The sequence below is a fragment of the Nycticebus coucang genome, chromosome 17 (assembly GCF_027406575.1).
Source record: "Nycticebus coucang isolate mNycCou1 chromosome 17, mNycCou1.pri, whole genome shotgun sequence".
NCBI classification, from domain to species: domain Eukaryota; kingdom Metazoa; phylum Chordata; class Mammalia; order Primates; family Lorisidae; genus Nycticebus; species Nycticebus coucang.
Genome location: NC_069796.1, coordinates 45,747,884 through 45,772,889, shown reverse-complemented (window position 1 = coordinate 45,772,889; position 25,006 = coordinate 45,747,884). Strand labels below are relative to the sequence as shown.

General features: G+C 43.3%; 1 protein-coding gene across 8 annotated transcripts in view; it reads left to right on the top strand.

Annotated features, from left to right (window-relative positions):
- PPP2R2B (protein phosphatase 2 regulatory subunit Bbeta) overlaps positions 1–25,006 on the top strand; it is a 527,754-nt gene that overhangs the window by 416,373 nt on the left and 86,375 nt on the right. For all 8 annotated transcript variants that reach the window (XM_053565996.1, XM_053566003.1, XM_053566001.1 and 5 more), the window contains one exon: positions 1,958–2,070. In XM_053565996.1, the coding sequence (XP_053421971.1) occupies positions 1,958–2,070 (113 nt within the window). The remainder of the gene's footprint in view (positions 1–1,957; positions 2,071–25,006) is intronic.

Genomic DNA, 25,006 nt, shown 5'->3' with positions numbered 1-25,006 from the left:
AGAGGCGTGAAGAAGACACGTTTTCACAACTTACAAGTAAAGAAACTGAGGAACAAAAAACTATTTTTTATATTTGTAAGGTTGAACTATGTGTGATATACTGAGAAATTATTTGTTTATCTAAAATTGAAATTTAACCGAGTGTTCTGTATTTTTTCTGCTAAATCTGGCAATCCTATTTGTTTGTCACCCAGGAACACTAATTATGTGCCTACTGCCTGGGAATCCCAGCCCTTGTCCACATGGCTGGCTGGAGTTGGAGTGGGGATTGGGCCCAAGGGTGTATGATTCTTTTTTTTTTGTAGAAACAGAGTCTCACTTTATGGCCCTCGGTAGAGTGCCGTGGCCTCACACAGCTCACAGCAACCTCCAACTCATGGGCTTAAGCGATTCTCTTGCCTCAGCCTCCCGAGTAGCTGGGACTACAGGCGCCCGCCACAACGCCCGGCTATTTTTCTGTTGCAGTTTGGCCGGGGCTGGGCTTGAACCCATCACCCTCGGTATATGGGGCCGGCGCCTTACTGACTGAGCCACAGGCGCCACCCGGGTGTATGATTCTTAAGCCTACCTTGTGCAGGACAGAGGAAGACACAGGGAAGGCAACCAAATCCCTGCCTTCCAAAAGAAAAGTTAAGTGTAAATAATCAATGCAGGATCTGAGAAGGAAGGCTTACAAGGCATGCTAGCCAGACATAGCTTGTTTGGCTCAAACGCATTTCCATAAAAAATATAATCGAAAGCCTACAGGTGGGGTATTCCCTCTGCAGCTCCTCAGAACTCTGAAGCCCCATTCATTTATTCCCCTGGCCTGCCTGACACCTGTAGGCGTGGACCTTCTCGCGTCTTAACTCTATGGAAAATGACAGGTGTCATCAAGTGTAAAATGTTGGGACAGCATAAAGGTGAGAAAGGTAGTTTCTAGCTGAAGATCACTGAGACACAAAGAGAAAGGAATATCATTTGGATTCATCATCTCACCATTTTTTATGTCATTGAATATTGCTAGAAATAAAATACACCCTATGTAGATAAGATTTGTTTATTCATCCAATTCTTATTTAGAGAACATCCATTGCATTCCAGGCACTGCTCTAGATGCTAGAGTTATAGCGATGAACAAGATGGTATTCCTGCTTCAACAATTTTACATGCTAGTGAGATACAGATAATAAACAAATGACCAGTGGATTGTTGGGTAGTGAAAAGTACTATGAAGAAAAATAAAGTAAGAGAAAGGGGATAGAGAATGGTGGTGAGGATAGCACTTTTTATATAGGTTTTTTGTAAGCCTCTGTGAGGGTGAGATGCAAACAGCAAGAGCAAAGTGAGTTATGTGAAAAAAAAAAAAAGGGAAGGGCTTTCCTAGCAGAGACACAGCAAGTGCAAAGGCCCTGAGCCAGGAGTGGGCTTACCATGCAGGAGGACCAGTGAGGAAGCCATGTGTAAGGAGGAGTGGTGGACAGAGAGATTGGAACGGTTGAGAGCAGAGAGAGGGCTGGCCAGGAGAGCCTTTCAGGACATGACGAGGACAGCATTGTAGTGAGCTGGAATGCCATAACATAGACAATAGAACTACCTTCCAGAATTGTCTTAATGATTAAATCAATATCCCATGTAAAGCACTAACATAGTAAGCTCTATGTATGTGACTACTATTATTATACAATGTTCCATAAACGCTTTTTTCTAAATGAGCTAAATTAATGTGTAAGGTATGTATTTAAGAGCCCATTGTCAGGGAAAACCTTTTGTCTCAGCACAATGTATGTTTTTGTTTTGAAATATGAGCTCTGCCTTCAAATGACATGGGATTTACATACTACCGCCCTTTATGTGAGTTAATTTCTCTAGCAGTTATTTCCATCATTATTTCCACCTCTCCCCACTGTCCCTAGAAACGCTCCTTTGCAAGCTGGCTCTCTCTGGAACTCTGACTTCCTCTTGTTGCCCTCCCTAGATAAAACTGTGAAGCTATGGAAAGTCAGCGAGCGAGATAAGAGGCCAGAAGGCTACAATCTAAAAGATGAAGAGGGCCGGCTCCGGGATCCTGCCACCATCACAACCCTGCGGGTGAGCACCAAGGGCCGCTCTGGCCCCCTGGGTCACGGGAGGGTCTCCTAAGGTGGCCGCATGCTGGCTACTGCTGTAGGTCACAACTGTGATGTGCACAGGAGGGAGTGTGGGCAGAGACTCCAGCTACCCCAGTCTCTGGTGGCAGGTGGAGAAGTGGGAAAGGGGCCAGGTTCCAATGACTACACATCCATGGTTTTCCTTTTGTCCCTAAGGATGTGCCCATGTGGCCGTTGCCAGACATTGCTATATTCTTAGCCTCAGTCCACATTATCTAAAATGTCTTAAAATACCCAGATGGAAAGTTGTAGTTTTGTGGTTCGGAACACAAGCTTTAGAATGTAACAAGCCTGGGTTCAAATTCTGCCACTTACCAGAATCTCACATAATCACTTGACCTTTCTGAGCTTTCGTCAACACAAGTTATTTTTAGTTTCTCCATCTACAGAATGGTGAACATAATACCTACTGCTCGTGCACTTATGCCAATAAAATGCAAGCAGGCTCCTGTAGTCCCAGCTACTCGGGAGGCTGAGGCAAGAGAATCGCTTAAGCCCAGGAGTTGGAGGTTGCTGTGAGCTGTGTGAGGCCACGGCACTCTGCCGAGGGCCATAAAGTGAGACCCTGTCTCTACAAAAAAAAAAAAAATGCAAGCAGGCTGGAACCGCTTCCTCTGTGGCTGGGCCTTAATACTGATCTCTGCTCTTAGTTTGAGTAGCTTCCTTCCTGCTCTCCCAAAATGCATGGTCTGAAAGGGAAAGAGGATTGGTAAGACTAAATATATGAATGATTATGACACTAAATAGAGTGAGATAAATGCATTGAGAGACTGTCAGGGAGTTGCACTTTCATCAGAGAAGGGAGAAATTGCATTTGGTTCTGGGTGGCCAGGAAAGGCCTCTTAGGGAAGTAGTGTTAAAATGGATTGTTGCCAGCAGACATAAAAGAGAAGACCCTGTAGATGTGGGGTAGCATGGCTTAGGATGCATGATGAGTTTGGTTTTGAACATGTTCAACGCAAGTGGTAAAGCAGGCACATGTTGGGACCAGGCCTTGCCCTGAGGGACTTTTCAATGTGTGTACAATAAGGGATTTCAGTTGCCAGCTGCACTGCAAACAACCAAAAACTGAGGTGACAGTGAAGCATTTTGGGGTCCCTGAAAAGAGGTTGTCATCCTAGTTTTAAATGGAGAAATGAGAATTAGATGGTCAGTGTGTGCCTGATCAGCTCACCTGTTTATTTATTAATTTACTTCTTTGTTCATCGGTTAATGATTTGATGCTTTTTGAACAGACTCTTTGCCAGTCAGTGCTAGGCTGGCAGTGTTCACGCTGCATTAACAGGCACACAGCCTTCAGCAGGGCGCGGTCTGAGCCATGAGCTCTGGCTGCTGCTTCCTCTCGTTAGCCTGGAGAGCTATCAAGCAAGCTCACCTCATCAGATGGCGTGGGGAAGGCATGACCCAGTCTTGATGCTCTAACTGTGCAGTGGTTTTGGAGACTGAAGAGTAGAGCGTGAAGAGGATGAACATGGAGTCAGTCTGGCCCGGGTTAGAATTCTGGCTCCATTGCTTTTCTGGCTGGTGGCCTTGGGCCTGTCACAGTCATGCATCACTTAATGACGGGGAGATATTCTGAGAAATACGTCCTTAGGTGATCTCATTGCCATGCAAACATCATAGAGTGCACTTACCCAAGCCTAGACAGCAAAGCCTACTACTCCCCAAGGCTGCAGGCTGTAGTGGGTCGCTCCCAGGCTGCAAAGCTCTAGCAGCAGTGTCCACCCTGTGGGCCCCATGCAGATTATTTGAGAACTGTTTTGCTTACCTGTGATGTCGGATATTGTGAGATGTATGCACAGACCTTTTCTTAGGCCCATCAGCCTTCCTCAGTGTTTGTGCACTTAATGTGTGGACCTAAACAACTCTGATTTCTTCCAGTGTGTAGCAGAGAAAGAAAACGTTGGCCACCCTAGCATCACAATTTCCTACCAAATATTGTAGGCATTTGTGACATGATAGTATCTATGTATGTAAACACAGAAAAAGAGACGTAAAAACTTACGGGACCACATCATCTCCGGGGCCCATCCCTACGCAGTGTAGCACTGTATCTGACTGAATGCCTTGTGCCCCCAATGTCTCATCTGAATAACAGGGATGACAGTAGTCACCACCTCTGGGACTGTTGGGAGGATTCCTTAAGATACTGTATGTAAGAAAGAGCTTAGCCTGAGTGGTGCCTGGCGCATGGGAAGCAGTCAGTGATGTTAGTTCCCTGCTGTTGTTTTAGTGTTAATCACCATCATAATCATCATGGCTGTTATTACCCCCTACTGAGAGTGTGCGTAGATACCCGAGAAAATTCGTATGATCTTACTTTTTATGCTATTGAATTAATTCCTCAAAGCACTCACCGTGTGCTTGTCACATAGGTATAGAACAGGAATAAGACTGTCTTTCATCCCTGGGATGTTGAAATCCTGGGGGTGGGGGGCAAACAAATGGACTAAGTGCCTCTGGAGAGTTTATACCGTGAACTTCACCCAGACTTGACTTTGCCCTTGTTTGCTACGTGGATAGAGTTTTTTAGATGCCAGCTGTAGCCTGCACCATAGACCTCTGTTGTCCATGGCACCCTGTGGAGTTTCATATATCTGTGCTTACCCCCGTGGAGAATTCTATCCCTCTGATAAAGAGGAGAGAAGCCCTATTTAGGTTTCCATAAGAGCAGAGATCCTCCCCGTGGTAAGACAGTGATGTCAGCAAGGTGAACCTGGCAAAATGTAGGAGGTGGTCCTAAGGTGTGGCTGAGTGTTGGAAAATGTCCGTTGTGGTTCTTGCTTTCTTATTCACCATCTTCCCTCCACGTTTAGTTTCTAAACTACACAGAGGACCAGGAAATGCAGACTCTGGAGGCCCGTCTCCCCTGTGGGGTAGTTCAGAGGAATCTGCATTTGTTGTAGTACCTGCCTCTGGTGGTTGAGACAAAGGAGGCAGGTCACTGAATGGACTCTGTCATCCCTAAAGTCCCTTGGAACTGTCATTTTTTAGGAGCCTCTGTTACTTTTCAATTATTGAACTGTGATTATACAAATTTGGGAGACATATTTACCATATAATTATAAATACCATCTTGATCTCACCCCCCTCCCTTCTTAGGCTTTCAAATATCCGGTGTTCCAGAGTGAACATCCACACCCCAGCATGCTTTTGATGCCCAGTAGTTGGGGGAGCAGAAGACCACAAAACCCTAAAGACCGTAGATTCAAAATAATGACGTGGTATTAATCAGACTGTAATTTACCAACATGCTCGGCTCTTGAAATTTGCATTGCCAGCAATTGCCTATTTTTTCCCCTTCCCCATACTGTGATTACCTCATAGCTCCCAGTTCTATGTGGGTCTTGAGAGTGAGGATGTTTAATAACACCCGACAGCTAATTAATCCTCGCTGCATAACGAATCTGTTCTCTTTCAGTACTGAGAAGCTCAGCTTTTCCAACCAAGAATGTGGCTATTTTTTTTTCATAGAGGATAGCCTTTCCAATCCAATCACTTGTTATCCAATGAGCCTGTGGGAAGCACTGTGAAAACCATTTCCCCCACTGAATATCATAACATGCAGAGCAATAATCATGGTGATAATTTAACAATACCACTTTATTATTAAAATTGTACAATATCATTTATGTCACAAAGTGTTTCACCTAATCCCTTGATTCATCTTAAGGACAGCCAATGAGAAGGTCTGGTTAGGTATCTGTATGTAGTGAACATGCTAGTATCCAGGATTCATTGATCATGTGTCAGATCCCAGGCACCATGCTGTACTATCTGTATTAGTGACTTCTAGGAGTGTAGTTCACTATTAAAATGCCCATTAGGTGAAGTAACAGGCCCAAGGTGATATAAGGCTTAGAATCAAACCTTGATCTACTTTGCTGTGGGACCTGAGACCTTACACCTGATGAAGACTCAGAGGCAAAGTGATTTACCTAGGGTCCTTCAACTGTTTATTCCAAGGCTGGTACTGAAAACCAGGAGCGATGGCTCTTAAATTTAAACACATACATGTGGGCATCTGAAATGGTTGTCTTCCTAATTAGTGCCATGGTTATTCCAGGTCAGGATCTCTCTCTCCTTCTTGCACAAACAACCTCAATCTTAAATTCTTACATACACACACACACACACACACACATTGAGTTTACAGATCCCTGACCTCATCATCAAGAAACAAATACCGTAGGGTCTTATGCAGTTCCACTTAGCAAGATCCACCATGCTCTTTTTTCTCAACCTCCCAATGCTCCAGGGTACCCGGCCCTCAGAGCCCTTCTACACAACCAGAACTCATTGTTCAAGTGACTTCATCAGCCTGGGATGGAGCTGGGTGGTGGGAAATCACACTTGGCTATTTCTCCCTGCAGCATGAGCCTGAAGGTATTATTATCCTCATTATGATCACCTGCCAGTGCCCTGGGGCTGTAAGCCAGGTTAAAATTTTTTTTTTCACGTGTTATAAATGTAAAGCCTAAGCTATGGGCTCCCAACCTATGACTTGTCATAATCTCTCCCAAAAATGAAAGAGATTTAGTGAGTTCAAATTTTGTAATGGATTTTATTCAAGTATGCTTTATGAGTAGTAGAAACAATAGTATAACCAGCTTGTTGAGTGTGCTAGGGGCTAGATTTTATAACTGTGTGACCTTGGATGAGATACCTGGCCCCCCAGAGACTCCGCCAGCACATTTTTTTACATCATTTAGTCTTCATGATAGCTAGCAGGTTATATTCTAGTTATATTAGGTTCTATTATTCTCTCCAGATCATCTGAAGCCACAGCCCCTCACTTCATTTCAGTTTATGCTCAAGTGTCACCCATCCGAGAGGCTTTCTTAGAAAATCCTGTGGAAAATAGCACACTTACATCTTCCCATTCACCCCATGCCCTCGCTCTACCCTTTTGTTCTTAGTGCTTGTCATTGCCTGACTATATCATTTGTTCATTGTCTGCCTCCCTTTCACCTCCAGTAAAATACAAGCTCCGTGTAAGCAGAGATGCTGTTTTGTTCTCTCTAGGAGCTCCCGCCAACAATGCATAGCACGAGGTAGGCACTCAGCAAATATTTATCAGGGGAATGAATCACACAGAAACAGAAATGAGTCTTAGAGGAGGCAAGAGGTTTTCCCAAAATCTCATCTGACTCCAAATCTGATGTTTTCTGTTCCTATTTTCTACAACTTGTCCTTTCTAAGAAAATATTAATTCCTGATGACAGAGTAGGAGTGTGTCATTACTGTTCTGTGCCCCTTGGAATTCTTTTTTTTTTTTTGAGATAGAGTCTTGGTTCAGCGCCCATAGAACAGTCACCCGCCACATGCAGGTTTGAGCCCGGCCCCTGGCAGCTAAACAACAATGACAACTGCAACCAAAAAAATAGCCAGGTATTGTGCAGGCGCCTGTAGTCCCAGCTACGTGGGAGGCTGAGGCAAGAGTAACACTTAAGCCCAAGAGTTGGAGGTTGTTGTGAGCTGTGATGCCACAGAACTCTACCAAGAGTGACATAAGACTCTGTCTCAAAAAAAAAAAAAAGAAAGAAAGAAAGAAAAGAAAAAGACAAGAGTCTCAAGCTGTCACCCTGGGCAGAGTGGTGCAGTGGTGTCACAGCTCACAGCAACCTCAAACTCTTGGGCTTAAGTGATGCCCTTGCTTCAGCCTCCCAAGTAGCTGGGACTACAGGCACCTGCCACAACGCTCAGCTATATTTTTGGTTGCAGTTGTCATTGTTGTTTTAGCTGGCCCCTACCCTCCTGCGCCACCTGCTCTTGGAATTCTTTCTTAACATAGAAGCTTGATTTTGGCAGAGTGGAGGGTGAAGTGTAAAGACCGCAAAGGCTTTGCTGCCACAGGTGGGTACGCTAAGGACGCACTGTTTCCTAGAGGAAGGATCAAATGACATCATGATTTTACATGTGCGTCTTCTGCTAGTGACTGCTTCTGTCTTCCTCACAGGACACATACATTATTGTGACTCTCCAGAACTAACCTTTTTCCATTTAAAATGACCCCGTGGTTTATAAATCGCATTGGTGGCAATTTGGATAACCCCCCATACATATTCTAGAAAATCTAGAAGTTGACATTGACATTTACCAGGTCTGACTCCTGAAGGGGGAATTTATGAGGATTACTGTTAACAGGTCACAAGATTAGGCAGGTTGAATAAAAAGACTAGCTAGTTTTCCCAAAGGCGAGACTCTTTGAGTGAAACAATCATTTTAACTACCTGATCTGTTTTCTAGAGAGCTGATTAAACAGACCACTGGTTAAAGTTTACTAATAATAGCAACTACATTTATTCAGACCTTCTTACTAACAGGCTTGGTGCTGAGCAGTTCAGTGTGCATTTTATAACTCTTTATCATAATCCTGTTACTTGGGCATCCTGCCCATTTTAGAGATGTGTAAATAGAGGCTCAGAGAGGTAAGCACTGGCTCAATGCCTCAAAGCCAAAAATGGAGCCAAGTTCTGTCTGATCCCAGGGCTTTAGTTTCTTACCATCATGTAAGATATAGGAGTATCCAACCAGTGGCTTATGGGCTGTGTGCAGATTGTTTGAGGACTGTTTTTCTTATCTGTGGTATTGGATATTACAAAAAGTATGCACGGACCTTTTCTTTTGCTCATCCACTTTCATTAGTGTTTGTGTATTTAATGTGTGGCCCAAGACAACTCTTATTCTTCCAATGTATAACAGAAAAGCAAAAAAGTTAGATGCCCCTGGTGGCGTGACCCTTGATTTAGGCAACAGTGAGGGTGGTAGCATGTAACACATGGGGCTTCTTGGTTCATTTATCATCCTTATTGAGTGCCTACCAGGTGCCAGGCACTATACTAAGCACATACTACCAAACAATTCTTACAAAAATGAATGAAACAGGCCAGGCACGGTGGCTTACCCCTGTAATCTTAGCACTTTGGAGGCTGAGGCAGGTGGATTGTCTGAGCTCACGGGTTAGAGACCAGCCTGAGCCAGAGCGAGACCTTATCTCAAAAAACAGCTGGGCATTGTGGCAGGTGCCTGTAGTCCCAGCTACTTGTGATGCTAAGGCAAGAAAATCACTTGAACTTAAGAGTTTGAGGTTGCTGTGAGCTATGATACCACAGCTCTCTACTGAGGGCAACAAAGTAAGACTCTGTCTCAAAAAGAAAAAAAAAAAGAGAGAAAAAAGAATGAAAGACACTGTGTCCTTCGGGAGCAAGGAAGAGACAAGTTGCAAGTGGCTATAATATGAAATTAATTTAAGCAGTGGTTCTCAAATGACTGTGCACTTCATGGGCACCCAGGGTGATTTTCAGAATACAATTTCCAGCCTCATCACTAGGGATTCTGGTTTAGAAGGTCTGACTTGAATTCCAAGAAATGGCGTCTTTCATAAGACCCCTCCCAGAAAATGCCCACGTGATTCTGCTGCAGGTGGTCCCTGGACCACACTTTGAGAAATGCAGGATGAGGCTAAGGGTCTGAGACGAGTGTAGAAGATTGCCATGCAGCTCAGAAGAAGCACAAAAGGGAGGAGATGGAGGGTCAGTAAGGAGCTGTCAAGATGCATCTGGCCGATTAGACAGGCTTTCATGCTGAGTGTCTTATGAGGTAAGAAAACACGCATTGCCATTTTCTTCCTTCTGGTGTGGCCATGATTACCCCATTTATTTTTTTATTTTATTTTATTTTATTTTATTTTATTTTATTTTATTTTATTTGAGACAGTCTCACTGTGTTGCCCTCGGTAGAGTGCTGTGGCATCACAGCTCACAGCAACCTCAAACTCTTGGGCTTATATGATTCTTTTGCCTCAGCCTCCCAAGTAACTGGGACTACAGGTGGCCACCACAATACCCAGAGCTGTAACCACTGTGCTACAGGTGCCGAGCCTATTACCCTGTTTATAAGAGAGGAATGACCAAAGCTCTGAGAAATCAGGTCCACACAGCTGGAAAGGTGCAGAACTGGGAATAAGGCATTTTCTGTCTGTCCACAGCGCTCAGGCTTTCTTCCTGCCTCTGTGGTACCACATGGTGACACTCACTCGGGGAGGATGGGTAACTCCAGGCCAGTTTCATGGCAAATTATTGGTTAAGTCAGTATCAGCCTTCAGTGCCCTTTAATTTTGGATTTATGCTTTGATAACTGATCACTCTTAGGACACAGACACAGCCTTCCTCTAACCTTTTTTAATAATTTTTTTAGACCTCATTGTGTGATTTATTGCTGTTCTGGGGCTTCAGATCCAATCCTCTCACGGTTTTATCTTCCCTTTCTTTATATTTGTTGCAAATAACAATGGAGTGTTTAGCTACTGCAGTGAAAACTCAATCAAGCCTATTCCATATTCACAGGCTTGCAATGGCACTGACAGCCTCTGGATTAGATTGACTTTGTGAATGTGTCGCTCGGGTGTGGGTAATTTCTCAGCCTCTGCTCCGTCTTCCCCCTCCTGTGATGCCGGGTGGATATTGAGATCTCTCATTGATTGACTGCCCCCAAAGTGAATGCTGGCATGTGATGTGTGTAACTCAGCGGGACGCATATACTCTCTGTTTATGAAAATAAATAATAATTTCTGTTATCATTATTGATTGCCATCATTATCTGATTGTATCTGTCTGTGTCATGGGGTTTTAGTTATGAGATCAGAAAATGCTTCACAAAAATTCAGGCATTCCCCTCACCAACAAACCCCCATGTTTTGGCATGTTTCACCTTTTGTGGGGGGGAGGTGGTGAAGATTGTGGGTGTTCTGCTTTTTGGCTAATTTCTTTGGCTGATGTTCAGAGACTTGATGGTGGTTTTGTACAATGTTAGCAAGAGGAACTAGTTCAATTGGAACTAAAATTACAGCCAACATTTATTGAGCATTTGCTCTATTCTAAGAACATTTTGCATACACTGGCTAATTTAATCTTTAAGATAAACCTATAAAGTGGCTTTGATCTTATTTTAAAGGCCTGGTACCTAAAGCCGGAGAGATTAAAAAATTTGCCTGAGGTAAGTGGTAATGCTTGGACCTGAATTCATGTCTCTGATTCTAAAACCCAGGCTGCTATCCTGCCTCTGGTATTAAAATAGAAAATCCAGTATCTGTATCTGAATCTTCAATGTAAGCCAAAATGTACGCAAGTAAGTGGAATAGAGAAGAACTTGTCAAGGAAACTAGTTCCTTGGGCATAGGTGGGCTTTGCTGTTTTGTCTGGGGGGGGGAAAGGTGGGGCCGGAAGGGGTACAGGTAACTAGGTCATGATTTGCCAAACTGGAGGATCATCATACTCTGGGAAGATCTAAATCATCCCCCAACCAATTGACTCAGAATCTCCAGAAGATGGGCCAAGGCATCCACCTATATTTCTTTGCTATAGGCCTGGCAATTGTGAAGATCAGCTAGCTGGGTTTGAGATTCTGTAGCATAATTGTATCTAAATTCCATTCAAAAGTGTAGGTTCTTTGATTTGGTTTTTTAAATTTCTTCCTTTTTCCCCTTCTCTCCTACCTCGAAGTTCTGTAGAATATTAATCTGAGGACAACATGATTATCAAAGCACAGTTGTCTTTACACTAAGTAAGGGATTTGATGTCCCTTACTTCGAGTGAGTGTCCATGATGACTCTGGCTGTGATTAACTGGGTGCTATTAGTATCTGTTATAACTCAATTTTTTTCCCTCTTACTTGTGGTCAGGTCACAGGGGCAGACCACTGGTGGCCAGTGTGCTAAACAGTACCTTATTGCAGGCATTAATTAAATACATATTGTATGCCCAGCCTTCTGCTGGCAGGTTACAAGCACCAGCTACCTGATGGTAGCCCCATGGAGGGGATATGGTTGTTGGCCCCATGTTGGAGAAGGACATTGGATTCAGACAGCTGTAGTGACTTGCCCAAGTCTACAGCCAACTGGCAGAATCACATTCTTAACCAGCTTCTGTCTGACTCCAAAGTCTACGTTTTAACACGATACTATAGAGCAGTGGTTCTCACCTTCCTAATGCTGTGACCCTTTGATACAGTTCTTCATGTTGTGGTGACCCCCAACCATAAAATTATTCTTGTTGCTACTTCACAACTATAATTTTGCCACTGTTATGAATCGTAATGTAACTATCTGATATGCAGGATGGTCTTAGGCAATGCCCAAAGGGGTTGTGACCCACAGGTTGAGAACTGCTGCTATAGAGTCTTTAAGAAAACTGCAGAGGCTAGGCATGGTGGCTCATGCCTGTAATCCTAGGACTCTGGGAGGCCGAGGCGGGTGGATTGCCCTGAGCTCACAGGTTGGAGACCAGCTTGAGCAAGTGCCAGACCTCACCTCTAAAAATAGCTGGGTGTTGTGGTGGGCACCTATAGTCCCAGCTACTTGGGAGGCTGAGGCAAGAGAATTGCTTGAGCCCAAGAGTTGGAGGTTGCTATGAGCATGATGCCCTGGCACTCTATCAAGGGAGATAAAGTGAAACTCTGTCTCAAAAAAAGAAAGGGGCAGATCTCTGACCAGATCTCAACCTTCATCTGTAAAATGGAAATAACTGTACATTCTTTCAGAGATCAGGCTAAGTAACAGTTGAAGTGTCTAGCGCAGTGATTTTCAACCAGTGTGCCGCCGCACGCTGGTGTGCTATGAGAGGATCTTAGGTTTGCTATGACAATTTTTAAAGATCACGAATTAAATTTTTTTCAAAAGAGCTTCAAAGCACTGTAAATATATTCTTTTTAACCCTTTTCCTTTTTGATCAACATAATTTAAGTGTGCCACGTTTTTGACTATAGGTTCAAGCATGCTGTGAGTTTAAAAAAGTTTGAAAAACACTGATCTAAAGTAATACTGATGGTCGCAGTGTGTGTTATAACCTTTCTCCTCTCCTTTCCCGCTTTTCTTTCACCTGGCAACCACAAGTTTCAGGGAAACCTGATGAATACATGGGCAAGTTCACCATATATATAGTGTTACTTCAGGGACCAGCAAGCCTGTGTACATTATTTGGAGTGGGTGCTTGTACTGCTTTCCTGAGCTGCCTTGGATCTCAGAGGGTATTCACTGACCATAACATGTTTTCTTTTATCCTCAAAGGTATCTTGGTCATGCTGCGTTTACCATGTAGTGATTAGATCCAACACAAATGTAAATATCAGCAGAATCCTATACCTGGTTTAGGATCAGGTTTTCTTTGTCTCTCACTCCCAACCCCCTGGGTACCCTTTGGTGGACATCCACAGCTTCTTGGATGTGTTAGGAACTAACAGGCCACTCCCCATATATATACTTAATGCCAGAGGGAAGCTCAGAAGCCCACTAGTATCAGGAAAAGAATCGTATTACAGAAGAAAGTCTGGGTGCTTCATGGTGTCTGGTCCCATTTATCTTCAGATTCCCTGGCCGTGAGGCTGGAATCCAGTACCCAGGCTCTTCCTAACCTTGGTCATTAAATGGTCTGAATTGCAGAGACATGGGAAAAGTGACCAGGACAGCGCAGCCTGCTACCCTTTTTCAAGCTTTGCAAGCAATAATTTTGTCACAATTTAAACCTAATTCACGCTGACCCAGATAGATTTTTCTTAAAAGAGAAGCTACAGGTGTGATTCTCCCATCTTTTCATTTAAAGGGCTCTTTGTATACTTTGTAACAGACATGAAAAATCAAGGTAGATGATTGAAGGGGAATAATATTTTGATTTTCTGAATCTTTCAGATGAAATTATCTGAATTATGAGTGTAATGATAAAGACATTGTTCCCACACCAGGTCCCAGCTCTGAAGTGTGAGTTCACTGTTGCTGGAGTGAAGCGTGTTCGTCTCCAGTCCCTGAAATTGTGCACACACACATATATGTGCAGGTGTGTACACAGCACACAGCACCCAAGTAGTGCATTGCTGGAGAATCTTGATGTTAACAAAGCTTACAACTAGCTGACTTTTGTTTTTCTACAATACTTTCTTAATAGAAGATTAAAAATACGTACCTATGTTCCTATTTCCTACCAGGCTATGCAAAGAACTAATCTGAAATCAACAGAGGACATCTAGGGCCTCTGCTCATTATACACAGAATTTTTGTAGAAAATATTTAAAACAAATGGATTTGGAATCAAGTTCAATAGAGGACATGATCACTTAGATCCTAGTACATTGCAAACCAAACTTCAACTGATGCATTGATGTGAGCATTTTAAATACTAGTCCTTACCAGAGAAAAAGATTTTAAATACTTCCCAAGGGAGTACTTTGTTTTCTTTGATGCATAAAAACAAGAAACTGGTTAAAGGAAACCTTTTATATAAGGCTGATTTTATGTTAAAGCAGACTGTTTTCAACAGGAAAAAGATTTTATTCTTAGTTTCCTTAGAATGGTTGAGCCGCAAGGCAAGGAATTTTCTACCTGGAAGGTGTTAGATTTGTGTTTGTTTGGGTGGAAGAAGCTGGGTCACACTCATAATCTGTTGCTGTGATCAGATGGGCTTGTTTTCTTTACCAGAAAAATGATAAAAGCAGTGGTACATACACACACACACACACACACACACAAATGTCTCTTGCTGGAGTGATATGGGAAGCCATAACTTAAACACATCAATATAAGGTTCTTAACTTCAGGTTTTCAGGGAATCTTCAATATACTAATATGCAGCGTCAGACTCCAAGACAGAGAGAGGGCAAGAGGTATTGTCCACCTAACTTATCTACCAGAAAGAACCCTTTTCTCCATTCAGGAGAGTTTTGTCCTTTAGAACAATTTACTCAAAATGTGGTCTTTGGCCCATGCTGGTCCACAAGATGGGGTTTGCCTTAGAATATGAGTCCTGTGTCATTAAGCCACTGTCCAGTCCAGCTGATATTTTTCTTTTCCATAGCAAGACTTCTCAAGGGATGAAGCCAGGCACTGATTCTGGGTTGAGCTGCTTTATCTTGTCATGACCAGTAACAAACAGTTCATCAATCTGTTACTTAGCATATCACAGCAGGAGACCTCGCTTTGGGAAATGCTGGCAGAAAGAATTGGGGCGGAGAACGAGACTGACACGCCTCCCCCAGCCCCCACCCCTGCAGCATTTTTACTCTGCTCTTACTGCCAGGTGGCCAGTAACAGAGTCACCTAACAATTGCAATCAGTGTAACTGGCTTATTGTACCCTCAATGAATCCCCAACAATAAAAAAAAAAAAAGAAAACCCTTACTAGAACCTCCCTCTTGACACTCAAGTGCATTAACATCAACTGAGCACTTACTAGTGCCTGAGGCTGTGCTTTCCCTGTAATTGCTAACTTCATCAGCTGAGAGCAAGTCACAGATGAGGAAACTGAGCTCAGCATAGAGGAAGTAATTTGTGCAAGATTAGAGTTGCTCCACTATGAAGGGGTAGAGCCACAGTTCACCACTAACTGAACAGCAGACCCCTCTCTCTAAAGCACCATGTTATCCAGCCTCCCAATGCCAATCATTTTCAACCACCCTAGCCCTGGAGGCATGAAATGCCCCTATCAGCCAATCTAAAAACCATCATCATCTGCAAACTTTCCCTTTTGTCTAACATCTGCCTAATCTGCCATCTATACAGGGAAGATTCCACAGCAACAGTCATGACAGATACATGTGGTCCCTGCTGTCATGGGTCTTACAGTACAGTGAGCTGAGGAGTTTTTATTTGAAAATGGAAATAACATCAACTTCGTGTACCCCTGCCGAACATTACTGTGGATCTTGTTGTGTATTTAGAAACTGCCTGAGTTCCTTCTCAACATTCTCTGGTCTGTGACCCTACATCCCTCGTTATTTTCAGAGTTTGAGAGTTCAGCACATTCAGTTAAGTAAAGGCATTGTCTATTTCCTATCAAAACATCCAGACACAGGTGAAAACTTCATCCAGTTATCTTGCTAGTTCAATGCCAAATATGTAGCTGTTTAGAAACTTAAGAAAGCTTGATATATACTTTTTAATCCTTTGCTCTCCAAATTCATTAGAGAAAAAAATGGCAGTTTTATGTTTCCCTCATGAGAACAGGCATGGTGGCCCACATCTGTAATGTTAGCACTCTGGGAGGCTGAGGCTGGTGGATTGCCTGAACTCAGGAGTGTGTGGCAGGTGCCTGTAGTCCCAGCTACCTGAGAGGCCGAGGCAAGAGGATCACTGGAGCCCGAGAGTTTGAGGTTGCTGTGAGCTATGACACCACACTCTACCCAGGGTGACAAAGTGAGACTCTGTCTCAAAAAAAAGAAAGGGAAGGAAGGAAGGAAGGCAGGCAGGCAGGCAGGCAGAGCTCAGGAGTTAGGAGCTTAGAGGCTGTGATAGAAGTCACAAAACAAAGCCACTCTTGGTTGCCTTTATTCCTTCCTTAGTAAGGTCATCTATGTAGATGGACCCACAGATGACTGTCACACAGCCCCAGTTACATATACCTGTGCCCTCCTTGAGGGTCAAACCAGTTGAGAACATAGGCATCACCTATGTTTTGTGCTTATTCATTTTTTCGTTAATCCCACAGGCACTTGTCAAGTCCCTATTGTAAGCCAGGCACTGTGACAGACCCTGGAGGTTTAGGAGTGAACATGAAAGACCCGGCTCACACCCTCATGGAGCTTGCAGTCTCCTTTGGCTGGAAAATACACAAATCAAATGCTCCTGAGGTAAAATTGACACTGCTCTGGGGTGTCTGGAGGAGAGGTGCAGGCATGTGGGAGAGCAGTTGCTGGGGAGATTTTAATCCGCTCAGGGTGAGCACAGAGGCAGTTCCTGAGCAGTTTCTATTTAAGGTGAAGCAGGAGAGAGGTAAAAGGGGAGGCAGGGAGAGTGTTCCCGGCAGAGGAGGTGCCAAGCACAAAGCTCAGCAGGTACAATGGAAGGAAGACCAGCATGGCTCAGAGGCTGAGCATGAGAGGTGTGTGCTGCAGAGAGCTGCAGGGGGCCAGGCAGGTAGGGCCAGACCACATCGCACTCCACAGGCCCTGGCAAAGAACACGCTCTGATTCCCAAGAGCGATGCAAGCTTTTTCTTCTCTGCACAGGTCACTTTTGTGAAACAACTCTTCTTTGCCCACGTAGCTAAATGTTCTGCACCCAACACAGGATGTGTCTGTCTCCGAGGAGAAAAAGTCAGACAGTTCCGTGAATATGAAGAGTTTAAATTTAGGAAGTGAATGGCATCCTGTCACTCTGGCCTTGTTGCCCTCTAGCCCCCAGCTGCCACTTTTTGGATACATGTCAGGGCACGGCCTCCACCCGGCTTCCACAATAACTAGGCGTCCTCCCTCCAAGGTGAATCCTCCCTTGAGTGATTGAATTGCTGGGAGGGTCATAGAACCTGACAGCTCCCTATTACACAAAGGAAAAGATAAGCTTCCGATGAGTCCTGGGGCTGGAGGAAGCCAAGATAGAGTGCAGCTGTCAGAAATGCTTAGGACATATAAATCATTACCTCAATTTTCTGTGCAAGCGTTGGGCCAGAGAGAGAGAGAGAGAGACAGGAGTGTTGAGGTCGGTTGGCAGTGCGGAACCATGTAAGGGAGCTCCCACTCTCCTCTGGAACAGGATTTGCTCTGCTGTCCATGCAAAGAACAGCCCCGCGCCCACAGGAACGACAGAGACAAATGCTCACTGGCTCCAGAAGGGGCAGTTGGTTTCCCTGGCACTTACTAACAGTTTTTACTGCTAATCTAACAATAGCAGCCACCAAAGCTTTCCCACCTTTAAAGGGGATCATGCTTGGTCTTGCCACTGCTGTATGTTTGATCCCAGATTCTCTACTGTGCGATCACCATAGTAATCATTGTTATTGTTGACATTTTCCTTTCTTTCCTTCACGGGGCGAAGTCTCTGACCCATTGGCCCGCAGTCCAAGATACCAGGGTACTTCTAAGGGCAAAAAGACAAAAAAAAAAAAAACAAAAAACACAAATAAATGTAAAGCTGAAAAACGATGGAACAAGATGGATTAGAAAAAAAGATTGATTAGCAAGTCAGAAGATGTTCAATAAAGATGTAAAAGCTGAAATTGGCCAGTGCCCAGATTTTCATGAGGTGTATGTTGTATAAAATATCAAGTAGCTAGCAGCCTGTGAGAGTCAGAGCGTTCTGGTTGGAGAAGCCCCAGAGCTGAGTAAAGTACCAACTTGTGCAGCAAACGTCAAGAAATGCTAAGTCTTGTGCTTCTCTAGACAGAGCAGATGACGCTGCGGGGGAGAACGCTTCATTCTCCAGAGCAGACAGAGGTCAGCGCAGTTCCTGGAGCTTTTGAGAGGGCACCACATGGAAAGGGAACCGTGTGTTTGTTCAGCTGGATATTCCTGCTGCCAATGATGGAGGAGTTTCTCTTCCTTCCCACCCTGGTGTATCTGAAAGGCAATCGTAGCCCCAAAATTACAACCCAGGCCAAGATGCATTGGCTGCCAGTGAAAATTTCTTAGGACCCTGAAGAGAAATGGGATATACTTTATGTGACCAAACCCTAAATACGAGTCAAGATGAGAGAGGTAGAAGCTGAAGGGATGAGTCACGTGGATACTTTAAAATAAAACAAATTAATTGCCCAGTTGTTCATGCGTGCGCAAAATATTCTTATTGCCAGCAGAAATGTGGGGCTGACTTCGTATCCACTTACCCTTTAGTAGGGAAGGACAGTCTACAGTTGGCATCATTCTGGGAGAAAGTCTAGAGCTTTAGAGTAATAGCTATGGGTTCACATGCCATCCCCACCTTTGTATGGCTTTGGGCCTTTTATTTAAGCTCTCAGAATATCAGTTTTATTCAAAAGCAAGGTGGAGATAGTGCTACTAAGGTGTCTACCTCATCTATGACTTGTTATCAGAAAAATACTAGCATGGTATCTGGCTTTTAATAACCACTCAATGAGCTCGGGGATGTTCAGAGCATTGAGAGAATGGGGGGACTCCAGTTGCTGCTTTTGGATGGAAGTATTTACTACACACTTTTGTAACCATGGGGAAGAGGGAAGAGGCTTCTGAGTTGGTTTTCTGGCCAGAGTTTATTTGCCTAAAAGACATTGACCGCAGTATGCAAGACTCTTCCCTTGATTGAAGGAAATTCCCACTGAAGAGTCTTAATAAAATTCTGTAAGTGCAGATAAGGTGGTAATGAAAAATGAATCATCAGTTTGAGTATCTGTGGATAAATTGAGATAAGTGGGTTCTCACCCGCTAGAGCAGCGATTTTATTTTATTTTTTATTTATTTTTTTTTTTTGGAGACAGAGTCTCACTCATTCATCCTGGGTAGAGTGCCATGGCATTATAGCTCACAGCAACCCCAGATTCCTGGGCTCAAGAGATTCTCTTGCCTTGGTCTCCAGAGTAACTGGGACTACAAGCACCCTCCACAATTCCTGGCTGGTTTTTCTAATTTTAGTAATGACAGGGTCTTGCTCTCGCTCAGGCTGGTCTCAAACTCCTGACCTCAAGCAATCCACTGGCCTGGGCCTCCCAGAGTGGTGGGATCACAGGTGTGAGCTCCAGCGCCTGCCCTCTAGTGCTTATTTTTGAAAGACTAGTAAATTTTCAAATTCTCACTGAGCTAAGAAATGTAGTGTGCTTAAGAGTCACCTCTTTCATGTTTACATGGATGGAGCTGGAACATACTCTTTTTAGCAAAGTATCTCAGGAACGGAAGAAAAAGTATCCAATGTACTCAGCTGTACAATGAAGCTAAATTATAGCTTTCACATGAAGGCTATCACCCAACTATAGCACGAGACTATGGGGAAAGGGCCAAGGAAGGGGAAGGGAGGGAGGAGGTTATGGTGGAGGGAGGGTAATGGATGGGGCCACACCTTCGGTGCATCTTAGAATGGGTACAGGCGAAACTTACTAAATGCAGAATACAAATGCCTACATACAGTAACTAAGAAAATGCCATGAAGGCTACGTTGAACAGTTTGATGAGAATATTTCAGATTGTATATGAAACCAGCACATTGTACCCCTTGATTGCACTAATGTACACAGCTATGATTTAATAATAAAAATAAATAAATTTAAAAAAAAAGAAATGAAGAATTAAAGATACAGATAGGTTAAAAAAAAAAAAAAAGAGTCACTCCTTTGTAGGGAAGCTGCTGCAACCAAGTCTCGTGTGAGTGGCCTCTGGTATGATGGCGGTTACAGTCACCTGGAAAGAAGTCAAGCATCTGGTTTCCAAACTCCCTTCAGATTCTCTGCTCCAACCACCAGACATCAAAAATGTAGGATGCTCTGCCTGCTCCAGGAATTTCTCCTTAGGTCAAAGGATCCACAATCAAACGTTAAACCCTCTGTCTGTATTTTCTAGTAGCAATAAAAAAATTTGTTTGGAATAGGCCATTTTTCCTTCAATAAAAACAAATCTAACGGGCGGCGCCTGTGGCTCAGTCGGTAGGGCACCGGCCCCATATACCGAGGGTGGCGGGTTCAAACCCAGCCCTGGCCAAACTGCAACCAAAAAATAGCCGGGCGTTGTGGCGGGCGCCTGTAGTCCCAGCTGCTCGGGAGGCTAAGGCAGGAGAATCGCTTAAGCCCAGGAGTTGGAGGTTGCTGTGAGCTGTGTGAGGCCACGGCACTCTACCGAGGGCCATAAAGTGAGACTCTGTCTCTACAAAAAAAAAAACAAATCTAACAAACTTCTTGTAGGTATTTTCTTCTTCATTTAACTACTAAGGACAAACCGTCTTTTTTTTCTTTCCAACAGCAGCTCATTATTAACCTGTATAACATCTGCAGATTCACATACAACATTGACATTAAAATTGACTTTCCAGAAATTTTCCTCTTAATTGGACTACTTTCCTATGGAAATCATCCTGCCAGCATCTGCTGTAAGATAAATTCTGGAAAAACAATGTGTCTTGCCAAATTATCAGGTAGAATTAGATTGTTCTATATTTCTGTTTGATAACAACACCATGCCTTTGCATAATTTTTGCTGATTATCAGAAAAGAAAAAGCCATAACTCAGGCAGATGAGCTTTATTGGCACTGGTCCCTACATATATATATATGTATGAGCAGAAACATTTCCAAGTGTCATGTATATTGAGAAGTTGAAATTCTAAACAGTCAGTAAACTTAGCTTCCTTAGATCTGCAACCTTAAAAAATGAAAATACCTCCCTATATTTGGTGTCCTAACTCAAGATCTGGGTTTATCTCATTTTCTATAATTCAAGACAAAAAACTACATGCCTATAAATATAGCTAGAATAGAATGTCATGTTATACTACAGAGTTCTCATGAAGGAAAAAATAAATTTGGGGGGAGAGTCTTGAGTCAGACTCCTTAGAGAACTTGGAAACAAAAAAGTGTAAAATGAGCTCTCAGATCACACCACTCCACAGAAGACTGCTTCCAGCGGGAGGGAGGTTCGTCTGCCGCCTTTGTTTGTTTGCACAGTATCTATTTCCCCTAGCTGTCTTTAGCCATCTCCATTTGTGCTCGCATTTTTCCCTGTGGAGATGGCTAATGTAATCTGTGAAGTTTGGACAAACTGCTCACCCTTCGTGTGTTTTGCAAGGCCTCCTCCTCCCCAGCAGTAACCTTCATATTTCCTTGCCTCCAATTCTAGACTCTCCTCCTTTCTCTAGGACACTCCATGGAAACCCTTTGAGCCCCCGTCTCCAAGCAAATCTAGGACTTTTTTGACTCCACTCAAGAATCAGGAATATTTAGTGCTGGTTTCCTGTACCCTAAAAAGCGTCAGACATCCATTAGTATCGAGGACCAATTGCATGTTTTGCCCCTTGCTCAACATCAAAGGCAATGCTTTGCTTTTTGAGGACTTGAAAACAGGAATCTTACTTACTTCATAATCTGCTTCCCCTGGGAAATTTCAACATCTCTTCTGTCTCCTTGGACGTCTCTCCTTGTGAAAGCTGCAGCAAATAATTTTCCTTCCCTATGTCTTTCTTTTTGGCACATTCTTACTTGTCCGTCAATAAATGACCCCCGCCAAGCTCCAGCAGCCTGCCTCCCTCTTTGAACTTACATTCTCCTTTTGTGTTTAAGACAGAGCTCATTATTTTTCTCTTAACCACCAATGAAATATTCTCTTTATTCTCTTCCTTTGTTTTGCTTATCATTGAACTTAATTCTCACTCCCACCGTCCTCATCTGTACCTGCCTCCCAGTTCTCTGTGTTTTCCTTTTAATGACCAGAAGCTAATGAGACCACCCCTGGAGTCACCTGCTCCTTTTCTGATCACACTAGCATAAGGAATGGCATTTAAATCGCAGTAGCAGGTGATACAATAGAAGAAAAGCCATAGGCAGAGATTCGACCACTCAGGTGAAACAGAAGCTGGGGTTTTGTACCCACTGGGATGGATAAGACCTCCTAGTACAGCTGTGCCTCAGTTTCCTCATCTGAGAAATGAAGTTAACCATCACTATTGTACCCTCCTTACAAAGTTCTTATGAGAGTAAATGAGATAAATCCCATAATGTGTTTGATGGAGTAGCACATAGTAAGCACAGAGTGAGTATTAGGTATGACTGTATCATGACCATAGAAAGCAAGTGTAAGAGGCAGTCCCGCCCTTTGCTGGATTTGGAAGCAGCAGCCACATATGGGTGAGGGAGAGACCCAATAGGTGTCTAAGCCAGGAATCCCAGCTCTATTTGTTTATGCAAACAAATCATCAAACAGACCATTTAGCAATGTCCAACTGTGAAAAGGAAAGAACATGGAGCAACCGGAGGAAAGAGACTTGTTTTTCTATTTACTTGATCCAGTATTTTGCCTGACACGATAAATTTTTGATAACTATTTGAGATTAGCATATGTGAATCACTTAACATGTCCCAGGCGCTATGGTGGTCACCTTCTTATGTCACTGTGTTTCTCACAGTTTGGGATACATGTTTCTGTTGATATAAAACACAACTTTAAGTTATAGTGAATCACATAACTGAGGACGTTTTTCCCTTCTTACATCATTCTGATTACATCAAACCCAAAATATCCCTTTGATGTTAATTTTTTTTTTTTGTAGAGACAGAGTCTCACTTTATGGCCCTCGGTAGAGTGCCATGGCCTCACACAGCTCACAGCAACCTCCAACTCCTGGGCTGAAGCGATTCTCTTGCCTCAGCCTCCCGAGTAGCTGGGACTACAGGCGCCTGCCACAACGCCCGGCTATTTTTTGGTTGCAGTTCAGCCGGGGCCGGTTTTGAACCCGCCACCCTCGGTATATGGGGCCGGTGCCCTACCAACTGAGCCACAGGCGCCGCCCTTCTATTTCTTTTTAAGAGCTGTTAGATAGTTCTGATGAAAAACCAATTTAGGACTCTCTGAATAAGAAAATCTTCAATTTTTTTAATTTAAATTTTGTTTCATTCTTTCAGCAAGCATTTGCTCCATATCTACTATGTGTAAGGCCCTGTGTCCCAGCTGCTGGAAATAATCTGGAGTCAGACCCTGCCACTACACAGAAGCTCGTAGATACTGTGCTCGCCGAGCTTTTGCCTGCTTATGAACGACGTTTCTGTGCTAATTCACAGCCTGAAAGATATACAATTGTCATAACTTTGCGGACATTTTTTGGTTATGATTATAACATTGAGTTTACTGTAGAGGGAAGTCTGAAACCAGCCTTATTTTTCCCTCTTGTATTTGACTTATTTTTGAAGATCTAGATAACCCATAAATTTTCCTTATACTTGAAGAAAAATAACTTCACCAGAAAATGCCCTGGTGTTGACCATGCTCTGTCAGCTTCAGGTGTCTGGCTCCCAGCTGTGCTGACCCTAACTAAAGACCTCAGGACGTCCTATGTCCCTTGACCTTGCTGAGCCTCAGCTCTTTTAAGTCTGCAAAATATATATAATGTCAACTATGCGGTATGTTTGTGAAGTTTAAGGCCACGGATAGAAAAGGATAGTGAAGGGACAGTTTTACAGAATCTGTGTTCCAAAGTCATTCCATAAAGGAGAGTCAGGTTTGGTCAAAAATATCCTTGAAAAAACCCATATATTATCCACAAGATACAATGTTCGTTGTTTTTATAAACTCTATAATAATAACATATGTGGTACAAATGTGTAGAATATAAAGAATAATGTAAAATATAAGGCTCTGCAAAAAAGAAAATGTGAAAAGCTATTTATGAAAAATACAATTCTTTAAACCTGAGGAGTTTATTCAACATAGCAAAATGCTCTGAGATGCGATCCACCCAGACAGTCTGAGGAAAGAGCAGATCAGCTCCCCTCCCCCACCTCTTACCACTAGGGGATCTCCATCCATTATGTAAATGTGTGTCCTTCTTCCTTTTTCCCTGCTTTATGCTAAGCATATATAGTCAAATTCACATATTAAATGCATATGTGATGAAATGCAGTATACAATTACTATTCTTAGATTAGAGGCAAAAAAGCACTCAATACACTATAAAATAGGTAGAAGTCAGGTATAGTAAATTTGATGTTCAACTACAGTGATTTTAAATGAACTGCACCATTTGTTCTTATTTCCCTCCGTATGATTAGTTTCCCCTGCCTATTAAGTTTTCCTTTCCTTTCTGTTAGCCTCAGAGCTTTGTGTTCTCGAAAGGAGGTCCTCTCCTTGCTGTGGGGGAAAATAATTCATATTCCTTCCTTTAGGAAGGAAAAAAATTAATGGAGTCTGCAGTCCGATGAGTCAGCCTCAAAGAATATAGCCTTCGTCCTTGCTACTTTTCCTCTGCTTCCTGTGGGCTTCTGTTTCACAAAAGTAGGGGGCAAAGAAGAGGCCAGAAAATGAGTGTGGAAATGGATGGTGACCTTGAAAACTTAGAGGGGACAGATAGGACAGAGGTCTCAAAGCATGAAGCAGGGAGTTAGTGCATGTGTTAGTGCATAGGGAGAGAAAATTCAACCGCTCGTGTAGAAGAAAGAAAGAGCCAAAGGAAAGGTACAGAAAAAGATCCCAGAG